Source organism: Pelodiscus sinensis, chromosome 2 (genome assembly GCF_049634645.1).
Source record: "Pelodiscus sinensis isolate JC-2024 chromosome 2, ASM4963464v1, whole genome shotgun sequence".
NCBI lineage: Eukaryota > Metazoa > Chordata > Testudines > Trionychidae > Pelodiscus > Pelodiscus sinensis.
In genome coordinates this window covers 5524181-5542803 of record NC_134712.1, presented here as the reverse complement: position 1 = coordinate 5542803, position 18623 = coordinate 5524181, and the positions used below count along the sequence as shown (strand labels likewise).

At 44.7% G+C, this 18623-nt stretch overlaps 1 protein-coding gene across 13 annotated transcripts in view; it reads right to left on the bottom strand.

Annotated features, from left to right (window-relative positions):
* TSNARE1 (t-SNARE domain containing 1) overlaps nt 1-18623 on the bottom strand; it is a 731183-nt gene that overhangs the window by 67812 nt on the left and 644748 nt on the right. For all 13 annotated transcript variants that reach the window (XM_075920025.1, XM_075920027.1, XM_075920034.1 and 10 more), the window contains one exon: nt 13013-13128. In XM_075920025.1, coding sequence (XP_075776140.1) covers nt 13013-13128 — 116 coding nt within the window. Of the gene's footprint in view, nt 1-13012; nt 13129-18623 lie in introns of those variants that run through there.

Genomic DNA, 18623 nt, shown 5'->3' with positions numbered 1-18623 from the left:
AAACAACACTGGATGAATGAGTCGCCCAAAGCAGGCCTGGAAAATTGATTCCACAGTGGCAGAGACTTCACGTTGCCCTCAGTGACCTGACAGCTGTAGATATATCTATTTAGGTATCAGCTCCTTCATGGCAGCTGAGTGTTTATAAAGAGCCCATTTCTAGTGTGGAGAATCTGTGTTTCAGCCAACGTATGAAACTGCAGAGCTAGTGACCCTCCTGCAAGTTTCCTGATAATACAGTTAGTCATGATAGGCAAGGGAGACGTTTGGGAGACATTTCTGGGTATGCTAAGCCAGTGTCCAAAACAGTAGACGAACATCATAAACATTGTACATTACATAATGCAGGGGTGGAAAACCTGCCTGGATCTGGCCCCTGGCTTACCTGGATCTGGTCCCTGAGGCGCAGGGATCCCCCACCCAGCATCAGGGAGCTGGCGCTGGCACTCCAGCCCTGCAGCTTCCCCTATGCGACTGGAGTGCCAGTACCCTACCTCCCACCCAGACCCCAAGCCTGTTTACTGGTAGCTCCCTCCCCCACACTGAACCCCTCATTTTTGGCCCTACCCCAGAGCCTTGGGGTGGGACATAAAATCTACTAGCCTGGGCCCCTGGAGGCTCTGGTGTGTGAGGAGAATGTGGGAAGTGTCTTTTTGTTTCTCAGTCAGGGGCCACATAATTGAGGCGGGTTTTTTTGGGGGGGGAGGGTTGCTTCTCACTTTTGTGTGCCCCTGACTGATTTTTCTGTGGATCAGAGGCCTCCGACCCAAAACAGGTTCCCCACCCCCAATATAAGTATACATCTTAGGATGCTACACACACACCAGCCCAATGATACAAAATTAAATCCATTCCCTCTGGTGAACTGGACTGTAGCTGTCAGCCGGGCAGCCACTTCTAGTGCCCCTCTCCCATTGTCTTTAAGCAGCTCCGCACACACAGGGAATTAGACTTTGCTTTTACAAAATTGATTTATAGCCCTTGTGTTCTTTTTAGGACATTCCCATGGTGCTGCAGAGGGAAAAAACCTGGGAATTAGTGCACAGAGAGATGCAACCCAGAAATATGTTGTATGATGCTAACTCTCTGACTTTTTTTATGGGTGTTCAGGCTCTTCTCGGTGATAAGAGAGCTCAGAGGCCTGCAAGGGTAGCTGGAGATGAAAAGGAGATCCATACATCTCTTTGCCCAGGTTTGGTTCACGCCCCGAGACAAACTGGTTCATGGGACATACCTGACCTCCGGAGTGATCCCATTTGTAAGAGGCAGAGCAAACTACTTTGGCAAGAGATGGATGGACAGGAATCATAGAATACTAGAATGGGGAGGGGTCTTGAGAAGTCATCAAATACAGTCCCCTGCCCTCGTGGCAGGACCAAATACTGTCTAGATCATCCCTGATAGATGTCCATCCAATCTGCTCTTATATATCTCCAGTGATGGAGATTCCACAACCTCCCTAGGTAACTTATTCCAGTGTTTAACCACCCTGAAAGTTAGGACATTTTTCCTAATGTCCAACCTAAACCTCCCTTGCTGCAGTTTAAGCCCATTGCTTCTTGTCCTATCCTCAGAGGCCAAGGAGAACAATTTCCCTTCCTCCTCCCTGTGACACCCTCTTAGGTTCTTGAAAACTGCTGTCGTGTCCCCTCTCAGTATTATTCTCTTTTCCAAACTAAACAAACCGAATTCTTTCATTCTTCCCTCATAGCTCATGTTTTCTAGACCTTCAATCATTTTTGTTGCTCTTCTCTGAGCCTTCTCCAAATCTTTCCTGAAACGTGGTGCTCAGAACTGGGCACAACACTCCAATTGAGGCCCAATCAGTGCAGAGCAAAGTGGAAGAATGACTTCTCATATCTTGCTCACAACTCTCCCATTGTGGCATCCCAGAATCATGTTTGCTTTTTTTTGCAACAGTATCTCACTGTTGACTCCTATTTGGCTTGTGGTGCACTAAGACCCCGAGATCCCTTTCTGCAGCACTCCTTCCTAGACAGTCGTGTCCCATTCTGTCTGAGCGGCTGAAAATAGGGGAGCATTCACATGACCTTCCCTGCCTCCACATTTGAAAGTGAGCCTTGAGATGCACAACTGAGTGTAAATGGCTGCTGTGGTGTATTTTCAGCACACTGTGGAATCCAAAACACGGTCCCTCCCCTCAAAACGCATAATTGTTCACTACATACTACAAACCCTGGCATGCTGTGTTTCTAAGATGTTCTTTACCTGTTTCTCTAGCAGTACTGATAAAATAATTCTCCTGCAACCTTTGGTTTCCAGAGAAATCATAGGACATCCTTTAATTAGATTTTGTTCCAGAGAAAGCCCAAGAAGTTATTTTCTCCTGTCCTAAAAGACACATTGTTTCTTACTTATATGGATCACTAGACAGGGCCATTCCAGCCTCTTCAAGGCTGCCTATATTGTCCCAGCAATCTTGTCCACAGAAGGGAAATAACCAGACACTTAAGTGTTCTCTGCCACTAAGTTTATGAAAACAATTATGTAATAACTAACTCCCTCGTCTTACTGTAGCAATGGGAAATACATCCTTAATGGCCTAGGATAAAAGGCCACATTTTTAAATCTATATTTCAAGGGTACTGAGAAAAATATACTTTTATTAATATAACAAGGCAAAGAGTTAGCTAAAAATTATCCTTTGGTCATTGATGTCAGCATCTGATTTTTTCTCTTCCACACACAAAGGCCACAAAACAAAGATTTCACTAGGGAGCTGGCTGAGCTTAATACAGTGGGTGATAACATTCACCAAGTTCAGTGATTTGGGAGATAATATTCATGCAGGCAAGGATTCAGGTAGAACAGCGCAACCCTGTCCCGGCTGCCTTCTCCACCTTCTTGCCCACCCACTCACAGAGCCAGCATCCTCTGTCTTATCCACTGTGACTGAACGTGGACACAAGAGTTATGCTAAGCAGTTCCCTCTTCGGGAGCCAGTCAAAACTCTCCCTTTCACCAGAAAATGCTAACACTGTGCAGGGGTGGCCCTAGACTAGCTGCCAGCAACTGGCGCCCTTGACAAACTATGCAATCGGCGCCCCCACCTCCAAACCCCTCAGTGATATTGTGCCATCACTTGGCGCCTCATTTAACTTGGCGCCCTAGGTGACCGCCTAGTTCACCTATATGGACGGGCCGCCCCTGAGTCTAACACCATGAAGATGGTTCACTGCGATATCAAAAAATCAATAACGCCTCCAAATACCGTCACCAATGAATAGAGGAAGCAGTGAACCCCTATAACTAGATTATCTGCTGCTTCTGATATAGCTTCCCACCTCATCACTGCCAGCCAAAGTTCTCCGTGGTTCTTGGACAATCCGAGACAGAAAAATCACGTAGAAAGATTACTTAAGCACCATTGGTGGAAAACATTAGTTCACTATTACAAGAGCAAAGTGACATTTCATTAAATAAAAAAGGGGGCAAACTCAAAACCGATAAAGGCCATACTTTTCCATACCATGTGACACTGTGGAGCTCCTGGTTTCAAGAAATCACTGAGGCCACAAATGTAACTGTAGGGGTAAACTGAGGCAGTCCACAGTATCTTGCTAAAACTCTCATTCAAATCCTAAATGTGAGGCCTGGGAACACACAGAGCAAGCAGATACCATGACCCTGGTTGCCCTGGCAACCACATTCCAAAAGGGCCTCACTCCGATAAGGTCCTGGCTGGTACCAAAACAAACTTCATGGAAGCTGTTCTAACTGTCTTCTTTAACCCTAGATAATAAGCCTGGATCCCAAGTACTACACCAATGCAAGGCAGTCTCATCCTCGCAGTAGACACATCATAATTCAGCAAAGTTACCATCAACATGTCTTTTGTTTATGTTGGCTTATTGAGCTTGTTAGGAATAACTACCTGTATTATTGATAGGATGTTTAATTGGCGGAGATGCTGTGTAACCTTCATAGTTTATTGGCTTATGTGCTCATTATGTCTTGCCGCCAGAACCTATGAAAATGCTTCCACTCTGCCCACTTGCTGCCTATACAATTCAATGTAATGTTTTGATTAACTAGTGCTCTCCAGGTTAACCCCTGGTTGGTACTCCACCAGCGCTAGTATACAATAAATCCTCTACTTGTTTTCACCTGCATCCAGAGTGTCCAGAATTATTCCCTACAGTAACAAGATTAAAAAGGAATCAAATAGTCATATGGAGATCGAGAACAACTGGAAATATCATAACAAAAATATGGAAGGGACATAAAACGTCACTGATGTCAATGTAAACGGAATTCTTAGCACGTCTGAAAATCAGGCTACTTTATTGGCTGCTTATAGATGGGCTGTCATGTCAAATATTTAAGGGTGTTGCTAAGTTTAATTTAATGATCACACATTACTTTGAGATTCTCAGATTAAAGCACTATAGAAACCTAAGAGAAAATGCAAAATTATGCTACAGATTGTAAAGGAGATGCCACACAAGATTTGAACAGGACTATGAAAGATGATGAAATCCCACAACTCCAGATGATTTCAGTTCAAGTGTTCAATGTTTTGCAGTATCAAGCCCTTTAAGTAGGAAAAAATATCTTGTAAGAATTATCACATAATTTACTGAGGAGTAAGTGTGCCTACATATTATGGGGTCTTTGTGGTTTTACTCCCTTAAACATTATTTTAAAAATATTTTTTCAGGAAGCAGGATCATGTTTCTTAAGGTTTAATTTGCTCAAGATGTCCTTCCCTTAAAATGATATGTAAAGATCAGCAAATAATGGACTATAGTAAAACTCCATTGGTCCGGCATCTGATGGTCTGGCCCCATCAGGAACCCGGAAGTGCTCCGGGCAGCCGGACCATTGGAGCTGCTCTGGCCCCGGCTTCCCCAATTCAGCCACTGCTGAAACTGACCAGCGGCTGAATCGGGAAGCCGGGGGCAGAGCAGCTGGAGTGCTGCCGGTAGGTCCCGTAGCGCTGCCCCTTGGCGCTGCGGGACCAACCTGGCAGCACCCCAGCTGTCCCCAATTCAGCTGCTGCTGAAACTGACCAGCGGCTGACTCCAGGAAGCCAGAGGCAGAGCTGCTCTGCCCCGGGCTTCCCAGAGTCAGCTGCTGGTCAGTTTCAGCAGCGGCTGACTTGGGGATGCCTGGGGCAGAGCAGCTGGGGAGCTGCTGGGTTGGTCGGGTAGCGCCGCCCCTTGGCGCTGCAGGACCAACCCAGCAGCACCCCAGCTGCTCTGCCCCAGGCATCCCCAAGAGCAACTGGGGTGCTGCCGGGTTGATCTCGCAGTGCCAAGGGCCGGCGCTACTGGACTAACCCAGCAGCAACCCAGCTGCTCTGCTGCAGGCATCCCGATTCAGCTGCTGCTGAAACTGACCAGCAGCGGCTGAATCGGGGACCCCTGGGGCAGAGCTGTACTATTGGAAGGGGGGGCTATGAGAGGTCTGGGGTGGCATCCCCCCCACACCACCCTAGACCCCTGATAGCCCCCCCTTCTGATAGTCCGGCATATCTGATAATCCGGCACCCCCTGGGTCCTAAAGGTGCCGGATTATCGGAAATTTACTGTATTTGGTTTGGGGGCCAAACTGAAAAAAATCAAAAGAAAGCCCAGTTTGACTTGAACCAGAACCATGGGGTTTTCTTCAGTTTTTTATCAAATCAGAAAACTTAGTTTAAAACAACCTAAATATTCTGAACTGACCCAAAACTTTTTTTATTATTTCTTAATTAATTCTAAGTGGACCAAAACATTTCAGTTGAATCATTTTTAGTTTTATTTCATCTCTTTGGGGTATTTTCCCACCTTTATTATGTTTTTTTAACTGCTTGATTTAAAATTGAAATGCCGCTTTTAATCAAAAAGTCAAAATGAAATGCTTCGTCTATTTCCATTTTTTTTGTGTCCCAGCAAAAGACATTTCTGCAGAAAAAAAAAATCAGTGAAAAACCTTTGTCCAGCTCTAGCAAGCTTCTGTTTGTGAAGTTGCAATTTGTGCCATGGAAATATTTCTGAAGTCACAGAGGAGGATAGCATCAAGATCAGATAAAGTCTTTAAAAAATTCCATCACTACCGCTTCTGAAATTGACAGCCAGATTCTGATCTCATTTACACCAGTGTAAGATGTGGCCCAATAATCTTGCCAGACTAAAAACTGAGTAAGGACTTCAGGATCTGAAACATTAATTATAGATCAAGACACGATAAATATTGAATGGACTCTTGATGAAAAAAGGAGAATCACTTCCAGAACAAAAGAGCTTTTGCAAAGTTATTGACTTTAAAATTCCTAAGCAAACGACAGAGAGAGTCCCTCAGCAGTTCAGAGAGTAGGGTGGTGGATTAACTGAGCCCTGTGACTGGCAGCTGGCGAGTATGACCAGGTCCTCTGTGGTTTTGGCGATTGATACGGAGCTGCAAATTGGGCCTCTCTTGTGACTGCTAAGCAATGCACAGAGCAGGCGTAATAGCTGTCCCCGTGATATCAATTAAAAAAATAAAAAAACAATTCAATGGAACAAAGCTACCCACCTTTGCCCTTATTTACAATGTTAATTGATTGCTACATTCCACATTGCCTCGCTAGGTAGTGCTGCTGTGTCTGCAATATGCTGGCACAGGGCAAGAAAGACACACAGAATATGTCCCTTAATTTCTATCATGAGAATCAAAACACAGTGGCCAGTCTTTCATCCTAAGCTGGAGAATGCAGGGCATTGTTAGCATTTTAGCCTGTCTCCTCTGTTGGACCCCTTTTTCCTCAGCTCCACAGGGCTTCTCTGAAAGTCCTGGTCCGGACCGCAACGGGTCAGTATTAATTATACCAAATGGGGCTCTCCAAGGCTGATCTAGCAAAATCCATTAGTTCAGAAATTTCTCATGCTGCCTTGGGTCCTACTCGAAGTCTTAAGGCTCTGAAACGGAGAGTGTCTTAGTTTATACAGCGTGAAGCCTTTGACGGGGCATTGCTATGGTCCTCAGAGCCAACCTAGAGCCTGTACCCTAACATTGCGGGAGTTTGTTATTCCCATTGTGGTCAGGAGTCCAGGCATGGAGCACAGAGGGGCGTAACGGAGTACAAAGCACTAAAGAAAAGAGCCAAGAGCTGAAAGCATGAGGAAACAACAAAATGCAGAAAAAACACATCAAACAAGATGTGCCCTCTTGCAGTGGTGAGATAAAGAACTTTGTCAGAGAATGCACCAATTACACGGACTGGGCGGGGCTAATTGTGACTGCAAAGGAATAAAAAAAAACATTAGTCAAAGCAATTTCTTCAGCTTTCTTTGAGGGCTCTTTCACTTTAAGCTGAAAGACAGAGAGTAAGAGAGCGCACCATGTGTTAAACCCCACCAGCCAGATTCTCTCCTTGCATGTAGAATAGGGTCCCCATTCTGGAGGATAATAAATGAGAAACCACACTCCGAATTTCATTTAAACGTCCCCTTGAGGCTGTGTCTCGATTAGGAAAAAGCAAGGAGGAGTCCAAATGCCTAGATCTTACCAACCTTGCACCTTTGGGAAACCTGAGATCTGAATGTGAACTATGCAGCAGGGTTCCAAAGCCCGGGGAGGAACAGAACACATCAACAGCGTGTCTACTGAGGATGCTAATGAGGGTGATAGTTGCAATAAGAGCTATCGATGTGGCCCCATTTCATACAGGCCACCAAGGTACCATAAGACAACAACAACCCTGAAGTCTTGACTGACTTGAGCTGAGTTTGAATCAGCTCCTGCGAAGTGAAATTCTCTTTTATACGACTGCCTCCATCTAAATGCATAGATTAAGGATCCCAGTCTGGTTTAATGTCTACCATGTCTATAGAATTTCATCCAGTTGCCCCTGCCCAGATCCCACAACTTGTGTTTGACAACGTCCAGAGATGGAGAATCTACCATATGTCTTGGTAGTTTTTTCCAATGATTAATCACCGTGACTGTTAAGTCCAGGCCTTATCTCTAATTGGAATCTGTCTGGCTTTAGCTCCGTTCTTGCTATGACAGGGGTGGGCAATAAAATGCTGGTAGTTCACCAGGGTTAGCTCTTGATGGGCCGCTGCTGCTATATTTACCTGCACCTCCACAGGTAAGGGCAATTGCAGCTCCCGTTGGCCGCAGATTGCTGTTCCTGGCCAATGGGAGCTGCGGGAAGTGACACGGACCAGGACGTCACTTTCCACAATACCCATTGGCTGGGAATGGCGATCTGCAGCCAATGGGAGCTACAATAGCCTATACCTGCAGAGGTGCAGGTAAATATAGTGCCAGGAGCCAGTGAGGGGGTAACCTTGGCAAACCAGATCTCGCCAGAGGACTGGTATTTGCCCACCCCTGGTCAAGTCATCTTTGTGATAAACTAACCAAGCTGTGCTCTTTAACTCTCTCAGTGGAAGGCATTTGTTACTAGCCCTCAAATCATTTTTGTGACTTTTCTCTGCACCTTCTCTTGGTTTTCTGCACCCACTTCCCCATGAATCAGGGACTGTCCAAAGGCTGAAATGCTTTGTGCGTAAGTCGGGCAGAGCGAGCCAATGGAGAGATGCTTCCAGAGTCAGGAATTCTAACAATGATAAAACAAAGGCATTGTTATAGTACGGAAATTTGTGCATCAGTCACCAGGACACTGTCCCTTTAAGATGTTCAATGACTTATACCCGACTGGCTAAGAGAGCAGCTGCAACATTGTGATAAGATGAGCAATTTGACTCCAACATGCCTGGTTAGGTCATAAACCCTGAGGTGGAGACAAAACCGTATATCCATACATCTCCAGGAGCTTCTTCCTAACCTCCATGGATGCTTTACTCTCCAGTCCGTTCAGGGTGCCTCAGGGGAGGAAGTGACATACTTAGAGATTTCGTAAGAACAGCTGGTCCCTTTGCTCCCACTGAGCTGAAGGACGGATGGAGCCCCTGTTACTCAGGAAATTCACATGTAGAGCCACTTTCTTGTTTACTTTTCAGGTAACAAAATGATGAATCCTATGGAAGGGATGGATTTTGGCTGTACCTGCTTCACATCTGATTTGTGAAAGAACAACCTGCTTTTTTCCCCTTGTACGATGGGCCTATATTTTATTTTGGGGGTGAGTATCAATTGCTGAAATCATGATTGCAAACAAGTCTACTATAAATTAACATCAGCTAGATCCAAGATGTGCTCAGCTGGATCTGGGGACTCTCAGTGTAGTTTGTAACGCCGACAGGCAGACCGAACCGAACCTCGGACCTGCGCCTCTACAGCCTGAGCTAACAGCCAGCTGACGCCCAGCTCAGACTGTAGAGCAAACTCATTCTCTCCGAGTGGTCTAAGTGCCACAAGATGAGACAGTGACCCACCCCCAGTAGGTGTGTGGATTACTTTCGAAATGGTGCTTTTTTGAAAGACTGCTGTTACGCGATTATGCAAATGAAGTGTGGGATATTGAAATCCCTGCTTCATTTGTAATTTCCAAGTGTCTAATTTGCATCCGCCTGTCGAAAGAGGGATGTAGTCTAGACACAGCCTTAGGGCTCTGGCGGACAGAGGCCAGCCACTTGAGGCTCCTACGGAGAAGGGGAAAAAGGGTGAAGCCCTGTGGCTAATCTCCGCTGGTGGGGGCTCATGTGCTACCTAGAGTCTGGAGACATTCAGGTATTCCATCCTAGGGTGTGAGTGTGATAGCGAGAGAGATCTGGCCTGCTCGGTGTCCAATGGGAAAAAAGAATCACAAGGGATTTAGCAGACAGATCCTTTCCCATTGACTCAGCAATAAAGCAGCAGTCCAGCAAAGACTCAGAAGCCCTCGGCTGTACCTTCTCCTGGATGAAATGTAAAACTGGAGTCCTAAGCAGCTGTCACTTTTACAGATCCCACTTTTAGAAGGCCCTTTGATCAGTCTAGTGATACATCCAAGCCTCATTCAAATATGCAGGGTTTACTTTCCGTCTCTCAGTTTCAGATTCTTCAATTTTTGCCTGGGCTGCTGTACATGGCAAACAGAGTGGATGCCTTTCTCCCTACAGGTGGGTAAAGAGACACTTGGACATAAACGAGCAGTCTCTACAGCATTTTGGCATCTGTCTGGATGAAAATTGGTCTACAAAGCACAGATCTCATCAGGGCACCGTGTTGGTGCTTGTCTCACGTGAGATGAAAGGAGAGGACAGGTCTAGACTGAATCCAATGTAATCCAGTGACGTTTACATTTTTTCATTGGTGCTGCTTTTGAGAAACTAGTGTTTTATGCACTAGATCAATTGCTATTCAACCACTGAAGGGTGATGGGAAAATTAAGTGCTTAGTTTTCCCTCCAGTTGTACAGAGTTTATTAGGATCCCCTCCCCAAACACATGAACTTCTGAAAGAAAATTAACTCTAATTTTCCTGCCAGGCTTTTCATTAGCATTAGGTTATTCTGGCTCTGTAACTGCACTCATCTAATGGATTCCAAATAAAGAGTGACTCAGGTCATGCTACATAGCAAAGAAAACCCCAGGACGGGCCAAGCCAGTTGCGTCGGGTTTGTGGGACTCACACTGCAGGACTTTTCATTACTGTGTAAACTTCCGGGTTTGTGCTAAAGCCTGTTTGGGGACCCTCCCACTACACAGGGTCCAATAGTCAGGGCTCCAGTTCAAGTTGGGAAAACTATCTAGCAATCACTGAATCATAGAATTGGATCATGAAGTCCAGCCCTCTGCCCTCGTGGCAGGACCAAGCCCCTCCTAAGCCATCTCTGACAGGTGTTTGTCTAACCTGCTCTGGAAAATCTCCACTGATGGAGATTCTACAACCTCCCTAGGCAACTGATTCCATTGCTTAACCAATGTAACAGCCCCGGCGCTTCAGACCTGCGAGCCCAAATCAACTGGCATGGGCCAGCCGCAGGTTTTTCTTTCCTGTGCAGACATGCCCTGAAAGGCCTTATATGCTTCCAGGTACAGCCCTGGGTGATACAATTTGTGATTTCCGGGAGCTGAGAATGTTTGAATTGTATAGACCAAGATCACTACAGACTCACATCAAATAGAACACTGGATTGGATTTTGTTCTCAGACATATAAGTCCAGAGTAACACTATTCAGGTCACTGGAGTTAGGCCAGGGCTGATCAGAATCTGCCCTGTGGAGCTTGTTTATAAGTGAGGGGGCTAAAGAAATTGCTCAGGAGAAAACAAAACCCACCAGAGATAAAGTGAGCAGTTTCGACAGAGCCCTGTTTGGAGGGCAATGCAGAGCCAGCTGGACCAGGAGGAGAGGATGGGATGGTAGCTCAGGAAGTGATGTATCCCTTTGACAGCTGGGCATGATGAAGGCCTACCCAGTGTGTAAGGTCTATTCATGGTGCAGATTGTTCCCCTGATATGGGAAGCAGGAGGCACGGCTGTAGCGCCCTCACATGGGCCGTGCAGTGAGGGGGAGATTTCTGCAAGCCCACCAAGGGCTGATCTCAATCTGAATCACAGAGTCCTAAAGCTGGAAGAGACCTCAGGAGTCATCGAGTCCAGCCCCTGCCCAAAGCAGGACCAATCCCAACTCAATCATCTCAGCCAGGGCTTTGTCAAGCTGGGTCTTAAACACCTCTAGGGATGGAAATTACACCCCCTCCCTAGGGAACCCAGCCCAGCACTTCATTACCCTCCTAGGGAAATAGTTTTTCTAATATCCAATGTAGCCCTCCCCCACTGCAACTTGAGACCATTGCAGGGCTGTCCTTACCATGAGGCGAACTGAGGCGGCCACCTCAGGTGCCAGACTATGTGTGTGTGGGGGGAGGGGTGCCACTAGGACCCACAGTGTAGAAAATTGTGTCTGCTGCTGGTGCATATGTGTTCTCTCTGCTCTAGATGAGCAGAGATGGAGGAGTGCTGTGCTGGAGGGAGGAGGGCACAAGAGACGTAACAGGCAGGCAGGAGAATAGGGGTATGGGAAGCAAAATGCAGGACAATGTAGCACTTTAAAGACTAACAAGATGGTTTATTAGATGATGAGCTTTCGTGGGCCAGACCCACTTCCTCAGATCAAATAGTGGAAGAAAGTAGTCACAACCATATATACCAAAGGATACAATTTAAAAAAATGAACAAATATGAAAAGGACAAATCACATTGCAGAACAGAAGGGGGATGCGGGGGGGTGGGAAGGGGGAGGAAGGAAGGTAAGTGTCTGTGAATTGCTGATATTAAAGGTAGGGAGAGTGGGATGTTTGTGAGTTAATGGTATTACAGGTGATAATTGGGGAAACTGTCTTGGTAATGGGTGAGAAAGTTCAAAGACTTGTTAAGTCCTTGTTGGTAAGTGTCGAATTTTAACATGAATGACAGTTCAGAGGATTCCCTTTCAAGTGCAGATGTAAAAGGTCTTTGTAGCAGAATGCAGGTGGCTAAGTCATTTAGAGAGTGTCCTTTCTGGTTAAAGTGGCAAGAAACTGTTTTCTCTTTGTGATCTTGTCTGATATCTGTTTTGTGGGCATTAATCCTTTGGCGAAGTGTCTGAGATGTTTGTCCAATGTACATAGCAGACGGACACTTTCGGCACATGATAGCGTAGATTATATTTCTGGATGTGCAGGAATATGTGTTCTTGATCTTATAACTCACTTGGTTAGGTCCAATAATGGTATCAGCAGAATGAATATGTGGATAAAGCGGGGGCATCATTTGAGCTCCCCTGCCTCAGGTGCCAAAATGTTGTGGGCTGGCCGTGGACCATTGGCCCAACATCAGATAGGCTTCAGCATGCATAGAAGGTTAGTAAAAGATGTCAGGAAAACTGCACTTGAGTCTGAGTACCTCCTTTTCTTCAAAGCACGGGCACAGACTAGAAAACAGCAATGCAAGATTCCCCATGTCTACTGACAATTGGGCTGTGACCACTCACCCATTTCATTAGGCCTCGCAGCATCCTCTAGAGGGTAACGATTGTCACACCTAACTTCTGAGGGCTAGTTGTGAACCAACCAATTAGAGACACACCATCACATGCACTTATCCCAGGCTTCCTCCCCATCCTATGATAAAGAGTCAGACACAAGCTCCTACCTGTCGAAATATCAGCAGGATCAGTGTTTGACTGAGACAGCAATAATGACCACCACCACCAGCAGAACGGCCATTCCAGTAGAGAGGAGGCAGCACTTCATCTTCCTGGCTCGTTGCTAAGAGACAAAAGGGAAATGGAAATAAGCACGTTTGTATTTTCATGGGACGATGCAGAGAAAGTTTGTGAAGAAATAGCGCTACACATCCACTTCCAGGACTGGCGGAGTGGCACATAGGACGTGAGGCTACAGAAGATAAGTGTGCTCCTCAGTGTAGCTCAACCCTTCTGTGCAGCCTCCACATTACTAGCCCAACCACATTACTAGCCCACTGCTTTTCCCACACAGCCTAACACTGACTGATTGCCGGCACTTTCAATGAGGGATTTAAGCAGTACTGGTTGGTTGGCGAAAGGGGTCAAGGCTACCTTCCTACTGCCAGAAGAAGCTGTCTCAGCACAAAATTGTAATAAACCCAGCCATGCAAAAACACAAGGCATTTCTTAGGTTGTCAATGATGCCTTCAGCATCCAAGCACCCTGATTTCCATTCAAATTAAGATGAAAAGCCAGATTTTTGGTCCCAAAAGTTGTAACCTTGATGTCCACTTTTGACTAAAGCAAAAGAAAATGAGGCCAGGTAGCCGGGCAAAAAATTATACGTGGAAGTCAGTGTTGATAAATGCAAAATAATGCACATTAGAAAACATAATCACGGCTATACATACAAAATGATGGGGTCAACATGAGCTATCACCACTCAAAAAGGAGATCTTGGAATAATTGTGGATAGGTCTGTGAAAACATCTGCTCACTGTGCAGCAAAGCATTCAAAAAAAAAAGAGAGAATGTTAGGGACCATTAAGAAAGGGGTAGATAATAAGATTGAAAATACCATAGAGTCACTACATGAAATCATGGTATGCCCATACCATAAATACTGAATGCAATTCTGGTCATCACATCTCAAAATGTCTATAAAATCATGAGTGGTGTGGAGAGGGCGAATAAAGAAAAGTTATTTATTAGTTCCCATAATAGAAGAACAAGAGGACACCAAATGAATTTAATGGGTAGCAGGTTTAAAACTAATAAAAGAAAGTTCTTCTTCACACAGCGTATAGTCAACCTGTGGAACTCCTTGCCAGAGGAGGCTGTGAAGGCTAGACCTATAACAGAGTTTAAAGAGAAGCTAGATAATTTCATGGAGGTTAGGTCCATAAAAGGCTATTAGCCAGGGGATAGAAATAGTGTCCCTGGCCTCTGTTTGTCAGAGGCTGGAAAAGAATGGCAGGAGACAAATCGCTTGATCATTGTCTTCGGTCCACCCTCTCTGGGGCACCTGGTGTCGGCCACTGTCAGCAGACAGGTAACTGGGCTAGATGGACCTTTGGTCTGACCCAGTATGGCTGTTCTTACGTTCTTATGTCCTTAAAATGGATATATTAGAACTGGAAAAAGTACAGAGAAGGTCAACAAAATGATTTGGGCTATGAAACCACTTCCACATGAGAAGAGATTAAAAAGATTGGGACAATTCAGTGTACAAAAGAGACAACTAAGGGAACATAAGTTAGAAGGTTGGTAAAATTACAAATGGTTTGGAAAAAGTCAATAAAGAGGTGTTATTTACCCCTTCACAGAACAAAAGAACTGGGGATCATCCAATGAAAAGGCAACAAGTTTAAAACAAACAGAAGAAAGTACTTCTTCACACTAAAAATATAACTGAGTTCAGAAAATAAGTAGCTAAATTTCTGGAGGATTTGGTCCATCAATTGTCATTAGACATGATGGTCAGGGATGCAACCCCATCCTCGGGGTGTGCCTAAATCTCTGACTACTGAAAGCTGAAACTGGATGAGAAGGGATGAAGCACACTGTCAGAAGACTGGATACTGAACTACATGAACTACTGGTCTGACCTGCTGTGGCCGTTCTTAGGTTTACCCAGTATTTTCCATCTCTGTAATGCCACCTTTATCTATTATAACCTCCCTCTCAGGGGGCAATTCCTTATTTCCTGTTTAACTGGATACAATAATGGAACTCCCATAAGGCCATTGGCATCATGGGTTCACCTCACTCAAGCTCTTCCTTGGATGCACTTATATAAAAGGACATTAAATGAATTTTCCAATATAGCTCATGTAAAATAACGCCACTCACCCTTAGAACCTGCCAGAGAAAGTGAGCACTTCCCTCCAGCTTGGTGCTCACCAGCAAAGATGACAACAATTAGCCGTAATCAAACAATGACATCTATGTCCAGTCTTTTCTTACAACTCCAGCAGGACTTTTGGGATAAAGAAGTCAGCTCATCTGAGTACTTTGTCATCTACTTTCTTTCCTGGTCAGTGCTGTAAACACCTTCCTACTCCACACACATCTCTCAATGTTCTTTGTTCAGAGCATCATACACATCTGAATTCAATTTCATTTGCTATCATTTAACACCAGACCAGTGGCTCTTCAATGATCTGCAAGTGACAGGGGTTCTCTCATGGACCCATCTCCTCTCCCAATATCCAATTCCTCACTTCCTGTTTCTCCAGTTACCTCACCCTGTGGGCCATCAAGACTACGGTACATAACTTGTGAAGACTGAAATAGATGGGGCTTGGGATATAAAAGGACCCATGCTTTGCACTTCAAAGCCATTGAGAAACTTGAAGGTTGATGTTGTTTGGTTTCTGCAGGCGTTTTCTAGCATCAGTTATTAGAGATTTGTGCCTGTTTTGACAAGAACCCCACCCCCGGCACACTATCATCGATGGATCTATAGATGGATTTTCATTTTCCTCCCTAGTTCTGAGTGAGGAGCACCCATTTTGACCATGTCTACATATGTGTGTCAGTCAATTTACCGGTATCGCAGGGAGACAAATGCCAGTGGGCCTTGGTCCTTCCTGCTTTCATTCTCTATCATTTGAATTATTTTTTCTGCCCATGAGATAAAGGGCTTTCTGCATCCTTTTGTTGACCTTAAGCCTTAAATAATTTCATGTCAATGAGGGAGCATCACCTCTGTTTAAAATCACAATGACTATCCTGCAACAACTAGTTCTTGTCAACATCTAAACATCTTTTGCAGCAGTAGGGGATGCTAGCTAGTCATTTAGCTTAGAGCAGGATTGACTTCATTATGCTTAAACATTGCTACCAGTGAGCTTCAAAGACCTTCAATATCACCTTCAATGGTAATTTCATGATTCAGCCATGCCAGACTGTTTCACTGTTCAACTGATTTTGGAGCTACAAAGTCCAATTCCCCAATTTTCCCTGGTGAAATGTGAGTGAAAAACGGGATCATTCCAGATGGCTACACACAGTTGTAGGGCAGTGGAGGAGCAAGGCCATAAAATGTATCCTAATATTTAACTTAACATTTTGTAAGTTCCATCTGGTTGACAAATTGCAATAATGGATCCTGCTCTTTTTAACACCCCATTATGGATTTAGCATGTTGCTCCTATATGCTTCTAAAATTTGTTTTAGGGGTGAGACACTTTTCCTCTTAATGCCTCTTCTCTTTCTTTCATCAATGCAAATGTGCATTCTATTGCAAAGACAATTTGCACTCTGAGTCTGTACTCTCCATTCCGAAGATACCTTACTAGAATATCTGAGTAGGTATATATAAAGATATTGTGCATATATGTTGCATTCTTATACCACCTTTTATCTAGAAGCATCCACAGGAATTTCATAATTATAATCTCTTCACGTGACACAAAATGCAACCAATTTAACGATAATCCAGGAAAAGAAGTGAAGAACATCAGACCCAAAGGAAGTCACAAGAAGTCTTTGGCAAGCAGAATATCAGTACCTAAACTAGAATATGGCTAGGGCACAAGGACATTTTTGGTCATCAAGGACACATCAGCATGCCCGTTTTACATGCAAAAGAGGGTAGCTCTATCAGTACGCTACCCTCTATTGCAAACTACGGTCTTTGGTTCAAGGCCTATTGATAAGGAGAAATATCATGTGCTAAACTACCAAGTCCAGTTCCTGTAGGATCTCTGCTTTCCCTCGAGGATTTTTCAGCACTTATCAGAGCATAAGCACTGTAGCATATGACAGCAGAAGCTGGAGTGGTTTGAGTGAAAAACAGCTGAAGTCTGTGCTATTAAGCCCAATCAGCAATGATTTCAGTGAAGACCTTGTACCTTCTCCATTAGACTGACAAAGGGATCTTACAAGATCAGCGTGGTACCGGCTAACTTAGAAGCTTAGTGAATGCCAGTTTTCTAACTGCCTCGCTCACTATCTGTTACGCCAGAGGTTGTAATGGAAAGGACACAAAGGGGCCAATTTGTTCAGAAAAATCTTTGTATTTTTCTTATGGATGCTGATGTAAAGCAGCCAGTGCCACTGACCTCCAATGGTAATGGAGGAATGGCAGGGTCTCCACAGGCCTTGCACCACAAAGCACTCAGCTCCTTGGGAATATTAGCAATTCGCTTCTCAGTAAACGCGACACAGAAATGAAAGCCACAATGGCTCTCTCAAGCCATTTCCTTCTTTTGCATGGAGACTCTTTAACCCATAATGCGGGTAGCCAAAGGAAACAACATGCAGTTTTATTCAGGCTGTGCAACCTCATCAAGAGTGAGCCACCGTCTTCATGATCGAAGACCTGTGGTGGAAACTTGTCCATGCTGAAGTCAGTGGCAAGACTCCCATTTGACTTCACTGTGTGCATGGAATCTGACGTTCAATCCCAACCAAAGAATCCCCATGTACAAATTCCTGCGTCTCCTTTCCCTTGACATGCAATCTGAAAGTGACGTTTACTCTTCTTTAGGAGTAGCCTTCGGGATCCCTTGTTTACTCTATTATCCTTTGCCCCATTCCTTCCCCTTGGGCCAGTCTAAAAGATCTTGCACTGGGCTTTCTATCAGACCCCAGACTCCCTGATTCCTGGTACGGCCTATTTCTAAACTCAACAACATTTGCAACATAAACAGTGTAGTATTGTGTGAGCTCACGAGCACATCAGTTTTTACTTCTAAAAAAAGCTATCACAGAACAAAAGATATGATGGCACAGGAAGGACTTCATAGCTAGGAAATGCCAGAAATCACGTTGCCTATGTTAACTTAAGAACGTAAGAATGGGTCAGACTAAAGGTCCATCTAGTCTAGTACCCTGTCTGCCGACAGTGGCCAATGCCATATGCCCCAGAGGGAATGAACAGAAAAGGGAGTCATCAAGTGGTCCCTTCTCCTCTCATCCATTTCCAGCCCCTGACAAATAGAGGCTAGGGACACGATTCCTAGCCTTTCTGGCTCATAGACATTGATGGACTTAACCTCCATGAATTTATCTAGCTCTTTTTTAACCTTGTTAAGTCCTGGTCTTCACAACATCCTTTGGCAAGGAGTTCCACAGATTGACTATGTGCTAAATGAAGAAAAACTTCCTTTTGTTTTAAACCTGCTACCTATGAATGTTGTTGGGTAACCCCTAGTTCTTATGTTATGGGTGCATATGCATTACAGGAGCCATACTATTTTCCTCCACAAAGTTCCCACTTCATTAACTAAATTCAATATTTCTTATTATCCTTCATATTCTCTATAGGTGGCCTCTTTACCTCACGCC